The sequence below is a fragment of the Populus nigra genome, chromosome 5 (assembly GCF_951802175.1).
Source record: "Populus nigra chromosome 5, ddPopNigr1.1, whole genome shotgun sequence".
NCBI lineage: Eukaryota > Viridiplantae > Streptophyta > Magnoliopsida > Malpighiales > Salicaceae > Populus > Populus nigra.
In genome coordinates, this window is record NC_084856.1 from 19712652 (window position 1) to 19735911 (window position 23260).

Here is a 23260-nt window from a genome sequence, read left to right on the forward strand (position 1 = left end):
TTATCCTTAACATTTAATTGATGAGTTGAAGTAATTGTGATCATCCAAAACTTTGACGTATAATGTCTCAAGGAAACAAAATTTTCAAATGAAGGCATTTTTTTATGTGGACTGTCAATGTTTTTCTTGTGCACGAGAAGGTTTATGGTTGGAACATGCATGAAAAATTAGGATTTTTATACTGTATGGAAAATAGTAAGGTCTTCACGTTAACAAACTGTGGTAAAACGTCTTTTTCTATTACAGTCAGAGATTTTTGTTAACCCATCACAAGTACAAAAGGAATAGAAATGATTTTTTTAGGTAGAGTTGAAAGGAATTTTGTATAAGACTGATTTAACATTATAAAAAATAAATTATAAATTTTAATGCCCATTAAAATTAATGTTAAGTAATAAACTTAAAAAAAAATCTTTAAGATCTAATTGTAAAAAGACTTAGCATTTTACTGTTAATTGTTATTGTGAAATTCCAAGAAATTTTAATATATGTTAATAATAATAATAATTAATAATAGGAGGGTAAGCTTTTTCCATGGGCCTCTGTGTGTCTTTTGCACCAAAAAAGTGAGACCCATTCACTCTCGTTGACAAAAGAAATTAATGATATTTTTGTACTTTGCTTTTTTCTCCTCGGTCGTGAGCTTTGTTATGCTTTTTCATTAATGAGTTCCTTTGGCTTATATTAAAAAAAAAAAACAAATGACAATATTATTGCGATAAATGCCCTTTTGTAACAACCGTGACTTGCATGAGAATTGATGTTTTTTTAAAAATATTTTTTAATTTTTGATAATATTAAATTAAAAATATTATAAAATACTTAAAATAACATCAATTTAATATTATTTTTCAAATAAAAATATTTAAAAAATAAAAATTACCATAATATAAATCAAGTACCAAAGATAAAAATATGATAAAGTTTAAGTAGCATGTTTATTATAATTAATTTTCATTGTTTACCAAAAATATTTAAAAAGAAAAAATAAAAAAAAAGGACAGAATTCCTTTAAAAGATAATTGGAAACTGTTTTCTTAAGACCATTATTTTATATTTCTTCAATGTTGAAAAAGTCATAAAATTATTTTGTCAATTATCTATTTCTTATTTTATTAAAATTAAAATAAAAACTATACGTGATTCATGTGTTTTTTCTTTATCTTCTATTCTTTAATTAAATTACAGACAAGCTAGACAAGACCCTTTCTTTTTATTTTATAAAAATTATAATTAGTAAACTTATTTTTTTTCCTTAAAAAATATAAATCACGTAAATCAAACAATGTTTTTGTTGGTGGGTTTTTCAAAAACTTTTTAAAAAAGTTTAAGAGCTAGAAAATACTTTTTTTTTAAGAAAATAATTTTTATTTTCACTTAATAATTATGTTTTCTATAATTTTTTATTTTCTAGAAAATGAAAAATCTCTATACTAGCTAGCACAAATGACATTTTCAGAAAAAACAAAAATACTTTCAGGCCTACGATGATAACTAGAAAAATTATGCTACATCTCTCGGGTCAAAAATAAAATGCTATAAAATAATTATAGTTTGTTTTTTATGTTTTAAAAATATTTTATTTTATTTATTTATTTTAAATTAAATTTTGTTAATATATTAATATTACAAATAAAATTTAAAAAATAAAAAAATTATTATTACCCTGAACAAGAAGCATTGTAAAAAATAACAAACAACGGGCTATAGAAAGAAAAGAAGAAGAAAAAAAAAGACATACAAAACATTACAGGTTTGAGCGCCACAAGCTCACTTATCCACCTCAATGGAGCTTCAAACTTTCCGCCTTCCATATTTTGCAGGTAACCCTTTCCTCCTTTCTCAAATTTATGTACTTAATGGTAATTTGGTTGCTATTCAATGAAAGGAAGTATCTTTACAGGAAAAGGAAAGTGGACTGATGTTTATTGGGGGCGGGTTGTGAATAATTAGCTGTATTTGGAAAATTATAATGTATAAATTCAACAATTTTGATTTTTTTTCCTGTTTTTGTAAATCTGGGTTTTTGTTGTAATGTCTCTTTCAACTTTTTACAGTAAATTCTGGGACGGTTGCAAAATTTGTTGTGATTGAATTGTTATAGGTGGAATATATAATTCTTTGGGATAAACAGATTAGGCTTGTTGGTTTGTTCAATTCTTGAAATTTTTGTTGTTTTAATGGTTGCTCAAAGTAAATGTTTTTGTTGAGAAGAATGGTAAAATTGATCGCTTAATATCATGTTATGTAATTCATTATTAAGATTATTACAAGATAAATATCTCGATAAGCTATTATTTGATTGGAGGTGCTTTAGTTATTCATGCCGGATTTTTGTGGCATTTGATGTTGTCATGTATGATATTTCTCAACAAGAAAGAAAAAGCTTGCTCTTTTTTTTTTTTTTTAAGGGAACATTTTATTTTTGGTGCGGGATCATCTGTACTAGCAGAAGAGCTATAAGGGGCTTGGTTTTGGTTCTCAATCTGCAGGGTGCAGATATTTTCAGAGGCGTTCGATTTTGCGAAGGCAGTTCTGCACAAAGCGTAGTGGATTTTCTATTTCTTGCTCATATAGTTTAGACAAGGATCCACTGATTGAAAAGTTAACTGATGCACGAGTAATTTATAGTGTTGCGCCTGCCATGGGTCATAACCAGGTATCTTCAGCTGAGCTATGCTTTCATATTATGGATGTTCTAATGTGCTATGGAGTCTTTACAACTGTGAAGGTTTCATTTCTGAGACATGCCTGTCTTGTTCTGGGAACAAGATGCATCAAGTCTGGCTATGGCTTGTGTTATGAGCATGTCAACCTTTAGAATCTTTTCTTTATTCTATCATAAAGCGAGCAAATTGAACCTGATTTGAAGGGGCTTTGTCCATCCTTTTTTGGTGCTTCTTTAGCATACTTGGGTTCTGAAACTTAAAAAACGTAAGCATACCTAGTCACATTAAGATTGGAAGATCTTGAAATTCAGTACAATTTATGACACTGGAAGAAATGACAACTGCAAGTCCCATTACATAAGTTGGAATACTGTACAGGGTCAAACAATTTGCAGCGTAGGGAGTAGCTTCTTGATACCGTGGTGTTGCTTCTTTACAGTTGGAGCATGGGTTCTCTTTGTAGTTTTTTTTTCCCTTTTTTACTTTGTTCATGGATTTTTCTCCATTTTTTTCACTAACAGGAGGCACATCCCGAATCCTATCTTAGAGTTCCTGCAATTGTGAGTGCTCTTGAAAAGGCAGAACTCACATCAAAGGTAGCTGTCGGATTTTTTACTATTATATTTTTCCATATATATATAATTATAATGTGATGCTCTTATTTATAATTTTCAATCTATGCTCATTTTATCGTCTTATCTTGTTATTTTTATCTTTTTCCCCTAATAGAGCTATAAAACTCGCCATTGTTGAAGTTTTTGTATTTTATCCCTGAAAGTTAACAAATGGCCTTGGAGCTTTCCTCTAATAACTATTCTATGATAAAAGAAGAGTGTTCTAGCCATGCTGATGTGTGTGCTCGTGCTCGCATATATAAGAAAATTTCTCTAAAATCTTTGGTTTGCAGTGAATAGAATTAAGGTTTCTTCTAGAATGACTTGTCTATAAAATTAAGGGAAGGAATCAGCCTGTGAATATGCTTACATTTTATTTAGTATGCAAAAATCATTCTATCTATATCATATATAAAGTTTTCCTTGCATAATAAAAATTTGTTGGGTAGGATGTATATATAAGCCTTTTCTTTTCAGATTTTATTTTCTATTTTCATGGATCATATTGCTTCCTCTTTTCTTAGCATTAAAACTGCTGTTCTTCTTTACTAGTTAACAATAATAACTTTCACTTTCAGAAAAGCCCTGGTAGAGTGACCATTTTGTGTTGCAAAGTAGAATTTTTTGGACTCCCAAGCACAATTTTGTTAGTGCAAGTCTTGAGAATGACCTAATGCAATCTGTGTAGATCTCTCTTAAAACCTTGCATAACAAACAGCAATGCTGGGTAAAATTGCTTTACAAACTGATGAAAAACTGAAATATACTAAAAGGATCATCTGTTTATAACAAATGAAAAATCATGGAAATTTTGAGAAGTTCAATCTCTCATTCTTTTTCAATGGTATGTATCAAGAATGGAACCATTTCTTACCTGGTTAAGTGTATTGGGTACTTTTTTTTTTCTGTATTCAGTTTCGTGGTTCTGAGATCATTGAACTTCAAGATTTCAAGCCTGCTTCACTGGATGACATTGCAAATGTTCATGCCAAAGCTTATGTAGCAGGCCTTGAGAAGGTAGTTTTGCCTTGACCTTCTTCTCTCTCTGCTGTTTTTTCCCTCCTCTGTTTTTTGTCTTGGCTATTCTTAGGATCATAGAAACATGAAAACATTTTGCAAGGGTGAAAGAACCTGTTACATAGATAAACCCTTCTGTTTTATTGTTTATTTCTTTTCCAGATCACTATAGGTGGTTGCAATCTCTCTCTCCCTCTGTGTGTGTGGGTGTGTGTCTCTGTCTGTCTTTTAGTCTAAATACTGTTACTTCAATGACTAATTCTATTGGTCATTCTTACTTAGGCTATGGATCAAGCTTCAGAACAGGGCATTATTTATATCGATGGGTCTGGACCAACATATGCTACTGCCACTGTGAGTACATTTGTTTAGGTGTTTCTGCTTTTCTGTTTTTGGGCTTTCTTGCTGACTTTAGAGTATAGATGCATTTTTTTTTCCTAATGGCTTTCCGTTTCTTATGATAAAAATAGGATATGTGCTATTATATTATGTTACATCTCTTGAAAAAAAATATCAATGACTGGATATGTATTCAATCATTAGATTGTATAACCACTTTCTATGAGGGAGAGTTTGGTGCTTCAATACGAGTTCTTTGTTTTAATTAACAATATGTTTTATTTGTCATACTCTTTCTTATCAAGACATTATGATGCAGACGTTCCAGGAGTCACTTGTGGCAGCTGGAGCAGGACTAACCTTGGTCGATTCAGTGGTGATGTCTCAACCTGGAATGTTAGTCTCTTTATGATAATCTTCTCTGTTCAATGTTCATTTCACTCGATGAAATCCAGCTTTGTTGACCCTAATTTCTAAAACACTATTTATACGTTGATATTTAAATTTGTTGTTTTTGAAGCAAGATGGTACTTGTAAAGATAGGAAAGTTCCTTTATTGACTATCAGGAAAAATCTTCTGTCATATGTCAGGTTGCAGCATCTAATTGCAGCCAGAATCCACCTACAGGATTTGCTTTGATCAGACCTCCTGGGCATCATGCTATTCCAAAAGGGCCTATGGGCTTTTGTGTTTTTGGCAATGTGGCCATTGCAGCTCGTCATGCTCAACTAGTGCATGGATTAAAACGAGTCTTTATCATTGATTTTGATGTTCACCATGGGAATGGGACGAATGATGCATTTTATGATGATCCAGATATATACTTCCTTTCCACTCACCAAGTAAGCTATAATTTATCTGGAGTTAATACATTTTTTTGTTGCCATTCACATGCAATTTTGGTATCTTGCTAATCTCAATGTCTTCTTCCTCTTGCCATCTGTGATGTCTCATTCGGAGCATGAATTTTATATTTAAACACTGATTTGGAATGTCTGATGTTGGAAAGAAAAAAAAATCTAGTCAAGTGGATATCTCAGGCATATATTTGATTAGAATAAGTTTTTGTTTCCTTGTTGAAGAACTGTAGATAATCAAGTGATTATTAAAATAAACTGTGTGCTTGTTTGTTCAACAAAAACTTAACCTACCATACTGGTCTAGTATGGGAGCTTTAGTAGGAATTTTAAACAGTGATGAGTGCATGTGTTGTTACCTCAAATGTTCAACACATCCCCTTTTCAAGATAAAAGGAGTCATGAAATCTTAGCTCACCAGGTGTGAAATGTCATTCTATGTCAGTGGTTAAAGATTGTTTAGGTTTGACATTTTTCCCCTGGCAAAAAATTGAGGTTTGACGAAAAATGATGTGATATAAAAAGCATCTTTTCTTTTATTTATTTATGTTTTTCCTTTCACTTTCGGTAATTAGCTTTATGTTCGAGGTAGAAATTTTAAAACTTAAAATAATGAAAGCCGTCTTGTCTTTAGAGTATTTGTTTTAATATCTGCTGTGTACCAACTAATGTTGTCTTACTCCCTGTTTCCTGATCTTTTGGCTGTCCATTTATAGTTCTTTCTGTGTTCTCATGCTACTAAGGACTGTTTGGTTAAATTTTCAAATATTTTATTGTTAAAAGTGGAAGAGAAGATCAGGACAAACATTTTGATTCCCAAAATGGTAAGATACACAAATGATATTAGGATAAGGGAGTATATATGCATATCAAAAGACATGCTAAATGGCAGAAAATATGTGATTAACTGATCAGTATACTTAGCCAACGCAGCAAGATTACTTGTAGCATGTTCTTGGAGTTTGCCTGCCCAATGCCATAATTCCTGCTGGATCTCTGCTGCTGGATATGAACATGGTCTAACACAAAATGTGCCCACTAACCACTTGAATCCTATTTTTCTCTTAACGGGTATAGGATGGAAGCTATCCAGGTACTGGTAAAATTGACGAGATAGGTCATGGAGATGGTGAAGGTACAACTTTAAATCTGCCTCTACCAGGAGGCTCAGGTGACATTTCCATGAGGACTGTGTTTGATGAAGTCATCGTACCAAGTGCTCAAAGGTTCAAGCCAGATATTATTCTTGTTTCTGCTGGGTGAGTTGCCATCCTTAACTTAGCAACAGATTTCCCTGTTTCACTGAAAACTGTGTTTTCCAAAATGATGCGATGTAGCATGCATCTGGAAATTGCATGTTTATTTTAGTTGCTTGATCCTTTTTTCATGGATAAAGTCATCTTGACGCTTTGCTGCAGTTTAAATGTCAGGGAACATGCTTTTGTGCAGTTATTTGTGAATGTTTCAAAAGTCTTTCATAAGCAATCTGATCAAATTCTAAATAGCAAATTTAGTTGAACTAAATATATATGTGATAGTCTTAACGTCTCGTAATTGAGGTTTGGAACTGTGTTTCTACTATTAAAAATAATAGACTGAACAAAGCATGTATTACGAATTTTTTCCAGGTATGATGCTCATGTTCTGGATCCACTGGGGAGTCTTCAATTTACAACAGGAACATACTACACGCTTGCCTCTAATATTAAGGAACTGGCAAAAGATCTATGTGGTGGCCGATGCGTGTTTTTCTTGGAGGGAGGATACAACCTCGATTCTCTTTCTTATTCAGTAACGGACTCCTTTCGAGCTTTCCTCGGTGAGAAGAGTTTGGCATCTGAGTTTGATAACCCTGCCATCTTGTACGAAGAACCATCAACAAAGGTGAAGCAAGCGATCCAGAGAGTTAAACACATACATTCCCTCTGAGGATCGATGTCTCATCTACAAGAGTGTCTCGAAGTAGCCTTGCTGCTCACTAGTAAGCTATTTTCAGCATATTCTGTAATCACCGCAGTCTGAAAAAACCTGCTACTGTTCTTGTATAGTATCATCTTAACATGTATAGGCCTTCAGTGATAAGATTGTCGATTACTGACATTAGCTGGTAAAATTACACTGTTCTGAAAAAGATTATGCTTCATATTTAGATGAATGCATTTTCCCATCGAATTTCTTTCAAGACATGGAAAGATGGGAAAATGTGATTATTGATTTTACCTTAATTCAATCCAACGAAAAAGAACACTCAATTCTTTCATGACCTCATTCATGCTTTCTGCTTTGACCTTTCCCTTCCACCCCAAATACGGTTTGCACTAAAAAAACACCACTAATTGGCAGGATAGCAATCTTTTTCTTACTTTTGACGTGAATTGATTGGTAAACCAGAACACAGTACAAAGCTAGCTACTGTGGTCTAATCACATGAATGGCATTGACAAGGACTGCAATTAAGAGCTATATTACCCTACTTTCTCAAAGTTGTTTCACCGACCCCAGCAAATTTATACTTTTGTCACAAGTCAACAGCCCTTGATCAAGGAACTACTGTTTTTCATTTTTATGCTTAATATTTTTGTGATTCAATGAATGGAAAGACTACCATTTTCTTTGCTGGATAGACTTTTTTCTCGCGTTGCTGTTTAACTGAATTTTTAAAGATTTTTTAATTTTTAATTTTTATTTTAATATTTTTACATCATTTTGATGTACTGATATTAAAAATAAATTTTTAAATATAAAAAATATATTATTTGAATATTTTTTTAAACGAATAATATTTTAAAAAATAATTTCTACACAATTCCAAATAAATCTTTAATAAATCAATGAGACCAAAAGAAAACGCAAACATTGCATTATGTACCCTTAATTATTTTTATTTTTTTTGTAATAACATATTGATTATTTCATGAAAAATGATTATTTTCAAGGAGCAAGTATTTTTCTTAAGCAGATAATTAAATTAATATAGAAAGCATTTGTTTATTTGCTAATTTTGTCCTTAGTTACCAATGTTTCAAGTTAGATGGAAAATATATTCGTTTGTTTCAAATGTTGGTGCCTGTCTTGGATTTTAAAAGGCCTAAAAAGAAAGAGAAATAATAATTATAATGAATACTCTATTAAAATAAGTTCAATTTAATCCCTTAATTATCGTTTTTATTTCAACTGGTTCTCCATCTAGCAGACAACATCGAATCGTGCACATGCTGTTTCCCTGCTTTTTACTAACCCAGTTTTCCATATGTTTCTATAGTAGTTTGAGATACTTCTTTAAAGTAGTTTTTTGTTTAAAAATATATTAATTTTTTTTAAATTTACTTTTTATTTTTGATATCAGCATATCAATATCATTAAAAAATATTAAAAAAGTACTAATTTGATTTTTTTTTAAGTAAAATCTATTCTTAAAACACACTAAAAAGCAGAATTTACCCCACTCGGACATGAGAGCACGAACTACTGTAGCATAGAATAAAACAACACTTTCTCTTGGTCATATAGAGAAAAACTGGGTGTTTATATGCCTATGGCTTGGGAGGGTTAGAATTGGTTAGAAAAAGCTTGAATATATAGCAAGTTCACTATTTAACACAATCTCTAATTACAGTAACAGAAGGACCTAATTAAGGAACGATGGATAGATGGGGGACTCGATCGAGAAACGATACATACAAGAGGACGAATATGAGGTATGCCCAAATAAGAAGAAGAAGAAAAAAAAAGAGTATATATCGCCTCAGGAGACCTCTTCAAATGGGTTAAAAAAACTCAGCAAAGTTACCATTTCAGTTGCTTGGAAAGGCCCGCTTTTCAAATCATTCTTGCAAGAACAGGGATAGAAATACATGAACAGGCGGGAAAAAAGGGCATCGATTTCACATGTCAAAGCTTGACACGATAAAAAGAAAACTTGAACAAATGTCACGTTGAAGAACTTTCAGACATCTAACAAGCAGCTAAATTCCCACTACTTTTCTATCTCTTTGAGAATTCATGGCTGAGAGATGAGCTTCAAGCTCCATGATCGTTAAGCTATTTAGCATAGGCCTAACTAGCAACTTCTTGTGCCACTTAGAAGTGACATGCCAACCTTTAGTAAGTTGCAATCATGGGTTTGTGGTAAACATTTTAAAGCCATGAAATGATGCTCAATTTGTTGAGTGGATAGTAATGTGATTGGAATATATCTTGTTTTTCTATTACATTTGTCTCTATCTCCATGTTTGGTAAAGATCATAATCATCAAACAAGCATGGTTATGAATTTTGATTTCAATTACCTTAAACTCAAGGTGTGTTTGTTTTCATGGTGGAATGTATTTTCATTCAAAATTTATCTTATTTTCATGGCATTTTATTTTATACATATTTTGATAATTTTAATATGTTGATGTTAAAAATAAAATAAAATTATTTTATTATATTTTTAATTAAATAGAACTGTACATTTCATCGCGGCCAGATATACTTTTTAAATTTATATTAATATATTAATATGAAGATGGATTCAATTTGAATAATGAATAATTTATGGAAGTAAACAAATTCGATGGTGGACTTGCTAGCTAATTCGGTTGGTGAACTTTGTTTGGTGTTCAATTCGAGAAAGAAACATGATAAAGTCATCTTTATACCTAAGACGGGATGGATTAGGAGAGATCAAGAGAAGAATTCTCCATCATCATGCCATCTAAAATCACCTAATATTCTCATGAAAAAGAAAAAAAAAAAGCATCCTCCAACACAATCATGAATAAATCTGACATGAAAATATCTTGAGAAATTAGGAACGATTGCTCTTTCTTGCCTCGAGGCGACCAGGGCTTAGCTTGAATCTGGGCTTGGATTCCTCTGGTCGTCTAACTCCATTGACTAAGATTAACTTCAGCTGTAAAACATCTAAACAGGCAATCAATCTCATCTCATTGTTGCGTTGGAAATACGTTTTCTCAGGAAAGTTATAAAGAAATGCTTTGACCAGCAGTACCTCAATGATTTATTTTCTAAGGCTAATCTACAATTTCTCCAAGTTGCTTAAGGCAATGAAAACCTAGCTAGCTAGGAAGTGAGCCCATCGTCAAATACCCACCTCAAGAATAAAAAGTTGGCATAGCTGTCGTTTGTTTTCTTCTGTTGTAGTCATCCTTTGAAGAGGATGTTTATACTCGTTGTAGTTGTTTTTTAAAGTGTTTTTTACTCAGAAAAATATGTTAATAATATTTTTTTATTTTTTAAAAATTATTTTTAAGATTAGCACATTAAAATGATTTAAAAATATCATAAACATATTACTTCAAAACAAAACAAAAATTCAAATTTTTTCAGAAGCGTTTTTGAAAATCACTCCCAAACACTCTCTTTGTCCCTTTTAAAAAGAAATTGTTTTTAATGTAAAAGAATATATTGATTAATTGATAATTTTTAAATGTTTATTTATAGTTTAAGAAAATATATAAAAAATATTATTTAATGTATTTTCAATTAAAAATCATTTGGTATCATGTTACTAAACGCATAATTACTTTGAGAAATTTATTGAGTATCTCATATAGCTTTAAATAGAAAATATAGATATAAAAACTTTATTCCCTAACATTTTATGAAGATTAAATTTTTTTACAAGAGAAAAAACTTAGATTTATCCGATCGAGGAGATTTTGCTTGGTGGTCTCCGAGTAGGACTCGTAAAGAGTGAGACAAACTCACTAGATTTCAACCTTTCTCAATAAATTTGAGAATGCTAGACAAGATACATTACATTTACCTAAATGCCCATACATCAAACACCTGTCACAATTTCGAAACTTAACTCTGATAACTCACTTATAAATAGCCAACTCTTTATAACAAAAGCTAAATCTTGAAAAGAAACCACTATAGATTAAGGAATATTTTATTCTAGATTATAATAGTAATTTTATTTTTTATTTTTTTAATAAATGGATAAATATTTCTTTAGCTTTCTTCCACAATGGTATACATGTTTTTCTAATTTCCAAGTAAAAGCAAATAATACTTTTAGCCTTACAAAAGATAAATAAAAAAAAATTGTTTTTAGAGGTATTTTGGTATTTTTTTTCATGAATGTTTTGTGTAATTAAAAGGACCATGGGGCATTTTAGTATTTTCATGTAGTATTTTTATTTTTTTAATAAAAAAGCTGCAGGAGCGTGTTCCACATGCCCCAACAAGTGGGTAGCGCCCTTGCCATTAATAAGACATGTGGGACACTTCTCAGTGATCAAATCTGGTCAACTGTCGTATCACTAGATGCGCAGTTGTGCCCTCTTCCATATTGAGTGGTGCGTTCAGATATATTATGATTGAATTACAGCCGGTGATCGATTATTTGTGTTTTCTTCCTTTTTCTTTCTCTCTCTCTCCTAACAACTAAAGTGCACCATTATCCCCTCTTTATTTGTTATTTGATTGGATCTGGCATGGGTTGCTAGACCCAAGTGCCTTGGGTCTAGCAACCATGTTTAATTCCAGACCCAAGCGTGAATCTGATATATCTGTCAAACCCAAGTAAACTTAAAAAAAAAAAGAGAAGATAGAATTTCTATTGAAGCAATAATAAATTCATAAACATAAAAAATAAATTATTTCAATAAAAAGATATGATTTAAATTTTTAGATCTAAAATGTTAGATTAAATTTTTGTGATAATTTGTTATTTATAAATAATTTCTGAACTTATATTTCTTTTTAGGATACTTCGAGGATAATTTAAATGTTTTTTATAAAAAATAAAAAAAAATTAATTATAATTTCTGTTTAGAATATTTCAAGGATAGTTTAAATATTTTTTTTATAAAAAATAAAAAAACAATTATACAACAAATTTGCCAGACCCAAGACTCTTGGATCTTGCATTATCGCTATGCCCAAGTCGCTTGAGTCATGCATGGCTATCAAAACCAATTTATTTGGGTCTGGCATGACTATCAAACTCAAGAGATTTAAAATATTTTCTATACTCTTAATATATTTTTTATATTTTAAAAAAATGAACTGCTACAATGCAAAGACCAATATACTAGTTATTTCATAAAGGGACTTTTTGACAAATTACACTCACATTCCTTGAAACACCTCTCAATCCAACCTCATCACTCTATTACATGTTTATATTTTTTGAAGGAATTTTTATAGAGTTTCTCTAGTTTTAATTTTAGATATTTTTTAAAAGTACTTTTAGTTTGAAAAAACTATTAAATTGATGTTTTTTTTAATATTTTCTAATTATTTTGATGGTTTGATGTAAAAAAAAATTCAATAATATTTTTTTAAAAAATTATTTTAAAAAAACTCAATGTGTTGCAATCTCAAACATCTTGCTCTTTTTAGTATCTGTTTTTTTTTTTTAATCCTAATATTGTTAATACACAACATGTATTCACTCCTATATATACACCCTTGAGGAATCCTCCTATCGTCATTTTGAAACTTTCTAAAATTTGAAGATTGAAGTTAAGAAATTAAGACTGTAAGGAACAAAAGGAAATATATTTAAATTATAATAATTGAAACATTAAATTTTCCATAAACAAAATAAATTAAGAGAAAAAATGTCTAGGATTGAATGTCTAGGATATAAACAAAATAAATTAAAGCATAAGCTTGTCAAACTCAAGGGACGAGCTTCAATTTTGACAAAAACTTAAGGCAAAAAATAAGGAAAAAGCTTTGACAAAATAGTGGTACAAAGAAATCCCCAATTCTTTCCTCAAAGTCAGTTTTAGTTCTCTTGTTTTAGTTTTTTATTATAAAAAACATTGAACACCTTTTTCATAAAATCAAGTAGCAAGCCAATGCCAAAATGTGTCAATGAGACCTTGAGAACCCTCGGTCAAGTTTATAGTGATAAACTATCATATTTAATTGCGAATCAATTTAACATGGAAGGATTAAATTTTTTTAAAAATTATATAATCTAAAACAAGAAGATTAAAATTGACATTGCATGAATCCGCAGTATCGGATCATATAGATTCAAAATAGATAAAATCATGAATTATACAGCCTCTTTAGTTTTTTTTTATATTTTAATTTTAATGTATGAATTCACAATTCTAGTGGATATATATATATCCATACAGTAGATTAAGCAATAGATTCCACATCACTTTTAGTTTTTTATTTTATTTTAATGTTCTTCAATCATGAGCTTGAGCTTTATAGTTCACCCCACAGACATGGATTAGCAAGCATTTTGGATCAACTGGTTGTCCAAATTTTGTATCCTAGCTTCTCCAATGTATGTCATCTCACTAAGAGTTCAGTTAACTATAGCAACGTCACCTAACCCCTGACATAAATAGTCCCCTCGAGGTAAAAACGAATCGAGCTCTTTATAAGGGCATGAATTGGCCGTTGAAATCTTAAACTTGCAGAGTTTTCTTAATAAAAAAATATTATTATTTACTTCAAATAATTTTTTAAAATTATTTCGATATACTAATATTAAAAATAAATTATAAAAAAATATCAATTAAAATGTTGGCTCAGCTGATAAAATCAGCATTTTGTATGGATACATGATATGTGTGTATGGCGATGGACACTGCTACCATGGTGTGAGGTCATGTCATTCTTGTAAATGGTCATAGGAGCATTAGCCTGTTACCGAATCACAGCTACAATTCTCCACTTCTTTTCGGTGGTGAAAGCTACGCAAGCAGTAGCCATCATGACCATGGCGCAACACTAGCAATCATCCTCGTCTCTAGCTTTTATACGACAGGGATACTGCACTTATCAAACCTAGACTGCTTACCTTAACCATACTCATCTTCTCTACTAGAATAAGCCTTCATCTGGGAGCTTCTACGTACAATGGCTTTGTTTAAAATACTAATATCCAGTAAAAAACAATGGAGTTTTGAATTAAAATTTGTTATTTAGTAGCCAGTAATTGTAGAGTAGTACTATATATATATATATCTTTAAGAAATAGTCTTAGTATATCACCCCTAATTAAATTCTCTTACAGTTTTATTACAAGCAGGGATTTTTATACGATCATATATAGATGTATTTATAAGAATATAGTATGGTTAGCATTAAAAAAAAAAAAACTCATAATAATGGACTTATTATTGGATCCCACATTTTAATAAATGATCCAATAACTTATAAGCATTCTTATTTTTTTTTACTTTTCCTGTTATAATTTTTTTTTTGTAATAGTTTTAGAATGATATGCCTTCAATTTAATAGTTGTATATAGAATTTATACGACCTGTGTTGACTCCAAGTGGTAGACTAGCAGCACATTGATATCTCTCGGATAGTGTTGAAATCGTCACTCCACTTCCAAGCTACATGCCTGATCTCTTCAAATAATAATAATAATAATAAATCCAAGCTATTGTAATGGGATGACATCACGTTGTCATCACATCTTGCTAATATTTTTGAATGGTGAGAACATATTTTTGGGAGACCAATTAACTAATAAATATCACTGTTAAGGGATCATGTGCAACGTGCAATGCCTAATCCATTAATTTCATCACTTAATTGCCTGTTTATGATAATGAAAATTACCTGACATACCGAATTGCTTTAATTAATTACCTTAATCAGTTTATTTAATGTGAAGGGCTGTATTAATTATTAATCACGCATAATCCATTTGCAGCCGCCTTTTCACCCTTGACCCATATCTAATTCTTGAGTCATAGTGCAGCGATCAGTGTCTTCTCGTCTCACTCATCACCACTATATATCTCAAGGCCATAGGATAGCCACAAGCACTATCCCGAGTAAACTTAGCAAGAAAACCAAGGTTGCCTTGAGTGTTTTTCTCGGCTTCTGTTGATTAGACATGGGCGATCATGGCTGCAGCGGCAACCTTCCTCCTGGATTTATTTTCAGCCCATCTGATGAAGAGCTTATCCTTCACTTTCTCGATCGCAAGGCCTCTCTCTTACCGTGCCACCCTGACATCATTCCCGATCTTGGTTTTTATCCTCAGGATCCTTGGCAGCTTGAAGGTAATAATTAATTTATCCCTGTACATCTTGATTGTTCTTCTTTTTTTCTCAACCTTTTCCTTCTTTCTCCTTTGATTTTTCTCCCCGTAAGTTATGTATTGCATTCTAGATCAAGCGGAGGTTTGTTTTCATTTTCGTAGACATAAAGAGGAAACAAAAACCAAGAGAGTTGCATATATTGGTTCAAAGAAAAAGCTAACTAGTTGCTATCTTTTTGAGTGGACAGGCAGGGCTCTGTGGAGTGAAAACCAGTGGTACTACTTTAGTCGAGTGATGGAGAACCAAGCAACAGGAAATGGGTTTTGGAAGCCATTAGATATTGAAGAACCTATATTTAGTTCGAGTACTGGTAAGAAGGTTGGATTAAAGAAGTACCTCGTGTACTGCATTGGTCCCGAAGGTGTAGAAACAAATTGGATGATGCAGGAATATCATCTTTGCAGTAGTAAGTCGAGCGGCAAATCCTACAAGAGAAAGCAAAAATTAGTAAGCAAAATCTTTTAGTTTCTTTTTTATATTCACATACGTACATCATCAATTATAAATATTGAATCTAATATTATGATTTTTAATTGTCTGGTGCAGGATTGCAGTAAATGGATCCTATGTCGAGTTTATCAGAGGGAAGGAAGCTGTTCCAAGAGTTCAAACCACAGTGATGATGATGATGGAACCGAGCTTTCATGTCTAGATGAGATGTTCTTATCAATGGATGATCTTGATGATATAAGTTTTCCAAATTAGTTTCTGAGTATTGTTTCGGCTTATATGTTACTGAATCATGTGTAAACACGCACATCTTAATTTATATGTTTAATTTAGATAAAATTAACAATGTTCTTAGACGTTTTGTTTGTGGGAGGCTGCTTGTTCTGTTGTGATGATGTATCGAAATTCATCATTTTTGAGTTTTAAAAATATAATGAGGTATTAATATTAATATCAGTTTTCACATACAGAAATTGAGATTCAATTCTTTGTTGTAAGATCTTCAACGCACTATCTGCAAATCTAACCAGCCCACAATATTTTATTTTATAACACGTTGCCTTAGTGCCCTGCCACCACTATATTTATGGTCTTGCATGGCTTACTTTGCCCCCACCATTTTCTGCTTCTAGTTTTGGAAAAACTATCTCTTTTAAAAACATAAAAAGTATAATGAGACGTATCCTTGGTATTTTTTTTATCTCATTTATTTCAAGATAATAATTAAATACTATTTTATTATGTATATTAGACTTTAAAAAAGAAATAAATACTATTTTACTATTTTAAACATTAGAATATATATATATATATATTAACGTCTTTCGACCCCCTTATAAACATACGGTATTATGTCTACTAGAGCTCGACATCGTCGAAGGAAATGGAATGAGTGGTAAATCAAGAGGAAGCTTGCTTGCACACGCACCGGAACACCACTACATTGGGTAACTTTAAATATGGGCCCAATCCCAAAAATAATAAAAAGAAATGGTTAAGCTGATAGATGAAAAAAGAGAGATTTTTTTAGGTTTTGTTTATTTATGATAGATTTTTTTAATAAATATAAAATTAAAAAAACACATTTATTAATTGAAAATAAAATATTCTTTATTGGAAATGTTTGTTCTTTAGTACCTTGGTTTTATTTAAATCAAACAAGAACCTTTTGTTTTGTTTTGAAAATATATTTTTTGATAAACATGTTTCTAAGTTTTTCTTAAAAATCTTTTTAGAATAAATAGAAAAATGAAAATGAAAACAAAAAAAAAACGATTTTTTAAAAGTAAACACGATTATTTCCACACCTTTTCAAAAGCATAGATCACAAAACAGCCTATTGAATTTGAAGCAATATTAATTCCCATTGTGCGACCAATCCACGGCCTTATGCAGAAATTAATTTAATAATAAATAGAATAAAGGTTTGTATGTTTTGAATTTAATATTGAATGTTTATGCGCATACAGTTAAAAAATCATTTTAATTTAAAAATTTAAATATGATCATCAAAATTCTGATAACATGTCAAAGAACCAATTTAATCCAAACTTATATTTTTAGATAAAATATTTAAATATAATTTATATTATTCTCTAACAAACTCTACATATTAAAGTAATAACAAAATTTTATTAAACAATATCCACCTTGCATACTCCCTAATAATAAGTAGCCAATGAAAAAATCAAATTATAATACATAAATTCTCTTATGCTCAATTTATAGAGAATTACAATTAAAACAAAATTGAAAGAAATATTTTTGGCATATTTTGAAACAAAATAGAAATAAATTCCAATTGGCTATCATTATTTGTACTGGCCAGCCACTTACTTTGAATTCAGGAAAGAGCTAGATTTAAATGTCCAACCACCAAGTCGCCAACCACGTAAATTCTTACATATGTTAATGATTGAACAAATTATAAAGTGTTTTGTTACTCTGATTATTAATTGGAAATTTATGAAAATCTTGTTTCTATATGTTTAGATTCAGATAATTATAATTAGGGATGCGTATATTGCCTGCTCCAAAGGGGGTGAAGACAATTAACATGTTGAAATAAAGTAGAAACAAACAAAAATAATATTCGAAGAAATTAATGACCAGAGACAAGATGTTTAATGTCCTCATGATATTGCCGGAGGAAAATCATCAAGAGAAGAAACAAAGTACTAAATAATTATATTTTAAAATTCACATAACAGTTTAAGATTTCATGAGATAGATAGAGATAGTTATATAATGTGTTATTAGAGTTTTAATAATTAAACAAGTTATGAATTTAAATTTTATTATTTTTATTTTATTTAATAAAAATTAAATATAAAATAATATTAATTTGTACAAGTTTTAAATTTGAAGTGTTTTCACTTAAAGAAATGTATTAGAAAATTATATAAATTATATTATAAGGCCTTACATAATAACTTAAATTTTTAAATTGAGATGATTCTTTGACACAGAAAAATATTTTGCTTCAATTATATTATTTTTCAAATTAAAATTAAAATTCACATACAAGTAAATCATAGTTTTTAGAATCTAGAGGCTGATTTGTTATGGATTTTTAGTTGAATTAAACTAGACATTAACCTAAATAACTTGATCAGGATTTTAGTAATTTGGTTGACCTTACCAAACCTAATTCAAATCTATCCGGATCAACATCAAATAATTCTTTTCTAAAAGGAATATAAAAATGTTTTAATGAAAATGATTGATTAGATTAACATGGTGATCAGCATGTTAACACAATAATTGAATAACCTATGTCATTTTCCAGGTTAGTGTTAGAGATTAGGTTTGATAACCATAAGAAGAACAGGCAGAGCAACATAGTTAATTAGAATATGTGCAACAATGGTAAAGGACCTCATGAATCATGATGAACTAGCTAGAAAGCATATACATTTGTAAGACAAAGTTTTATGTCAAGATTTATGTACCTTTATTATATTTCATGAAGTGATGCATGCTGCTTCAGTTGGCGAAGAAGCCTTTGGTGGTCTGCAAAGGCATGTCATCCTGTCTCTGTTTATTCTAGAACTTCTCGTCTTCGAAACTGCCGTGTCGTGTGTTATACTTAATAGCCGACGTATCCTTTCTCCGATGCAATCAGGGTTTTTTTCATCTTAAAATCTGACATGTATAGTCCAAAGTATATGTTTATAGACCGGATAGATACGATGAAGCTATGAGAAAATCTAAACGTGTCAAACAAGCTATGAGAAAATCTAACTTCTATTTAAGCAACTCTCTAAGTTATTTCAGATTTTCATATTATTTATAAAACATAATTTTCTTCAAAAACTATTTTCTATTTCAAGTATAAGCCGGGTCAAAATTCCAGACTTGGAACCGAGGATCACACAGACATGCTCCCTTCAGGTATGCATGCACTGATATCGATACCACACTCTTTAACCCATTCATTATTGTCATAGTTTTTTCTCATCCATGTCTATAATTCTGGGACATCTCGATTCTGATAAAAAAGAGCATAAGCGCCCCCCCTTCAACTCGGCCAAGAACATTACTTCTTCAATTTCTAAAGACTGTTTTCCGGAATCCATAAGGTGCTGATTGTTCGGTTTCAACATCAAGCTTGAGAATCACTTTTTTTTCCGAAACAAACAATGGCCCTATCCAGTGAAATACACTATTGATCAATACTCCTGGTTTCACCACTGGCAAACGGGTAGTGTTCTGTAAAACCTTCCAGGATCCGGAATCGTAAGGATCCACCTTCAGGTATAGCCAGAATTTCACATCTGAAATCATAAATTGAAATTTCAGAATCGAAAAGGTGAGCTAGTTTGTACTCTGTGATTGTATTCCTGATGTAGTAACAGCTGCTTTGTACTTTTTAATGATCGGTTTCGGAGCAAGTTCACACAATATGATGAGAAGGAGATTTTGCTGTAGATTGCCAGCCATTCTTTGCCTAGCTTAGCCTAGCAATCAGGAAATATAATGTTCTGTAGACAATTTCTCTATCTCTCTTTGTTATCGCTTTTTTTTGTCCTGAACATGTTATTCTTCTCTGTTCAGATTCGGCTTTTCGATTCCTCTTTGCCGTTTTGATTTTTAGAGTTCTGATTTCACCTTTTAGTTTTCAATATTGACTTAATCTCTGTGCTTCGAAGCTAATTTAGAAATCATCATGGATCTCTTTCTCCTCTACATTTAGAGATCCTGCCTGATTAGACCAGTTTATTAGTCAAAACCGATTGGATGAATTGATATTTTCGATGAGCTTTTTTCAGGTTTCCTCAGCTATATATATATATTCTAATGTTTCAGACTGGTTTCTGTAGTTCTCGCATTGAAAGTCATAGCTTTCCTTTCCCTTCTCCTTGCATGTTCAGTGATATGTTTGATTACAGAGAAAACCAGAGAAAAGCAATGTCATTGAACGTGTCGAAGCCTTTAAACAGGCATCATTGAACATGCTTTGATTAGTTTTAAGAATTTCCAGACAACATTGTCTTGTTAATTGCTTGATTCCTGGTTTTAGTCACACCTGCACTTGTCCTGCAGCATGCTGCGTATGTATTCATTCTTTCGAGACCAAAACTGAAATGGTGATTGTGTCATCGGGTTTACCTTGGGGTGGGATGGGTAGTGCAGTGATCAAGTTTAGTGACCGCACCTTTTGATTTACGCACAGGTTTTTTTCCTTGAAATATTGTTTATATTTATTCATTTCTTGAGCTCAGAGTATATGCTTAAACATGTACTTTATTCCTTGTTATTGCTTTTCAGATTACTAACTAAAATCAAGCCTCTTGAAATGAGATTAAAATTCGGCACTGGTTTCGCAGAAGGATCTGATAATGGAGGTGAATTTTCTGAACAAATTGATTCCAAAACGGTTAAGTAGGCTTATATCAATAACTTCAACGTGCATCTTGTTATCACTGTATTTTTTTTTTAAGAATTTAATTTTTTTTTATTTTTCTATTCACTATTATTAGGCTTTTTTTAGTTTTTTTATTTGAAGAAAATAATTTTTAGATCATTGGTCAGCACAATGTTGTGAGTTAGGTTAAATTTTTTTAATTTAAAAAAATATTCATGCATTTTTGCTTATGTTTTTTCTAGTATAAAAATTTTTTAAATGTGTGGAGACTAATTCAATGTGATTCAGTCAACTTGGTGAGTCTAAAGACAACTCGGATGACATGCGAAAACATAGTTTGAGTTAAAATAAATATTAAATATGAAAATGTTTTATAAATATTACAATCCCATATATTAGATTAATTTGGGTCAACCTAGGTTAACTTGTCAATTTGCTTGCCAACTCATAAAACCATAATAAACTCATAAAAAATAAATCAAAATAAATTATGAAACTCAATTTTTAATAGATCAAATACTGAAGGGTTAAATTTTAAAAAATCAATCAAAAATAGAACAAAAAATGACTTGATTCAACCAGGGTTAACTTGTGACTTGGATTATGAGACCGAAATAACTTATAGAAAAAAATTGAAATAAATTATGAAGAAAAATTTGAAATCAACTCAATGTTGAAAGATAAAATTGAAAAAAGATTTAATTAAAAAAACATAAAAATGACTCAAGTTAACCCGCTAAATCATAACTCGAATCATGAGATAAGGATAATCTCATAAAAAGCAAACTGAAACAAATAATAAAGCTTAATTTTCAATCAATTTCAATGTTAAAGGATGAAATTGAAAAAAAAATCAATTAGAAAAATTAAAAAAAAATTGAATCAATTAAGTTAACTTGTCAAATTTGTGATATAGGCCATGAAACTAAAATCATCCCATAAAAATAAATTGAAAAAAATTATGATATCCAGTCTCCAATAAATTTAATGTTGAAGAATGAAATTAAAATTAAAAAAATCTATTAAAAAAACAAAAAAAAACAACTCAATTTAATCTTAAGCTAATTAGCCAAACTCATAAACAGTGTCATGAGATGAAGATAACCTCATAAAAGTAAACTGAAATAAATTATAAAGTCTGATTTTCAATCAATTCAATGTTGAAGGATAAATTAAAAAAAATAGAAAAAAAACAAAAAACTTGGGTCAATCGAGTTAGTCTGTCAAACTCGCGATCCAAGTTATAAGACTGAGATAACATCATAAAAAATAATTTAAAAATAATTATGAAATTCAATCTTTAATAAATCTAATATTGAAGAATGAAATTGAGAAAAAAATATTATTCAAGTGAATAGTATTTTACGAGGAGGGGTATAATAAAATCCATTCTCTTTTAATTTTTTGTTAATATGATATTTTAGTTATATTTACATAAAGAATTTCAATAAATTTTTAGTAAGTGAGACTTGGATACTTATTAAATGAATAAGCATCAAGTATTTTGAGATTCTCCTCATGATCATGATGCTTTTGTATCTTTTGTTCTCTCCTGCATCAATCGGTATCAAAATATAACGATATTTTCTAGTGGTGGACACACAAAAGCATCATTGATTTTTTGACTGGAAAGATTGATGCAATTTTTTTTTGAGAAAATTAATATTTTTCTTAATAATTATTTCTAAAAACTCTTGTAGTTTTTTTTTGTTTAAAGAAAATAGTTTTTTTTCATTTTTAATTTTATATCCATTGTTAATAATAGGGTTTTCGTAGTAACCTTTTTGGCATATGAAGCTTTAATAAATAAACAACAAATGTTTTAAAAATCTTCCTATAATTATAATATTCCTGGTGCTCGAACATCTTGACCTGTAATAAAACTCATTATCTCCGCCCGCCTCAAGTCGATATTCATCGATGCTGTCTTTCGAATGAAAAGATGCCTTCGGTGATTTGCCGAAGTTGGTGCGCGCGCTCGGATTACAATGCAGAGCATATTCTTTCCATGTTTAGCGCAGACCTGAGCCTGCATATTTTGAGTTTTTACAGCTAGTTTTTACAGGATATTTGGGATACAAAATCAGCTTCGAGGCATAGCAAAGAAAGAAAAAATCATCAAGAAAAATATAACTTGAATTGAATTTTTATGAACAATTTATTATTAATATTATTATTTTGGTATTAGTTATATAATAATTAAAAAATTATTAAAATTTAAATAAAAATTTATAATATTGTTTAATAACTATATTAAAATTGAAAAGTATTGTTTAAAAATAAAGAAAAAGACAGAAAAATATCAGGTCGAGAGTGGCCTTGTTTTTTTTTTTTAAAAAAAAGTAAAATTGAGACTATATGTATACTTAGAGGGTGTTTTTGAGGTTTTCCCTTTTTT

The 23260-nt window shown here is 30.4% G+C and overlaps 2 protein-coding genes across 2 annotated transcripts; both read left to right on the forward strand.

The window, feature by feature from the left end:
- Positions 1-1666: 1666 nt before the first annotated feature.
- Positions 1667-7757, forward strand: LOC133693167 (histone deacetylase 14, chloroplastic). The gene is made up of 9 exons (XM_062114326.1): positions 1667-1823; positions 2493-2659; positions 3191-3265; positions 4199-4300; positions 4583-4654; positions 4959-5015; positions 5231-5482; positions 6575-6756; positions 7126-7757. Exons 1-9 carry the CDS (start codon positions 1787-1789, stop codon positions 7424-7426), a joined length of 1245 nt encoding a protein of 414 aa, XP_061970310.1. The 5' UTR covers positions 1667-1786; the 3' UTR covers positions 7427-7757.
- A 7423-nt stretch (positions 7758-15180) lies between these two features.
- Positions 15181-16351, forward strand: LOC133695434 (NAC domain-containing protein 104-like). The gene is made up of 3 exons (XM_062117430.1): positions 15181-15506; positions 15733-15992; positions 16092-16351. Exons 1-3 carry the CDS (start codon positions 15338-15340, stop codon positions 16248-16250), a joined length of 588 nt encoding a protein of 195 aa, XP_061973414.1. The 5' UTR covers positions 15181-15337; the 3' UTR covers positions 16251-16351.
- The last annotated feature ends 6909 nt before the right edge of the window (positions 16352-23260 follow it).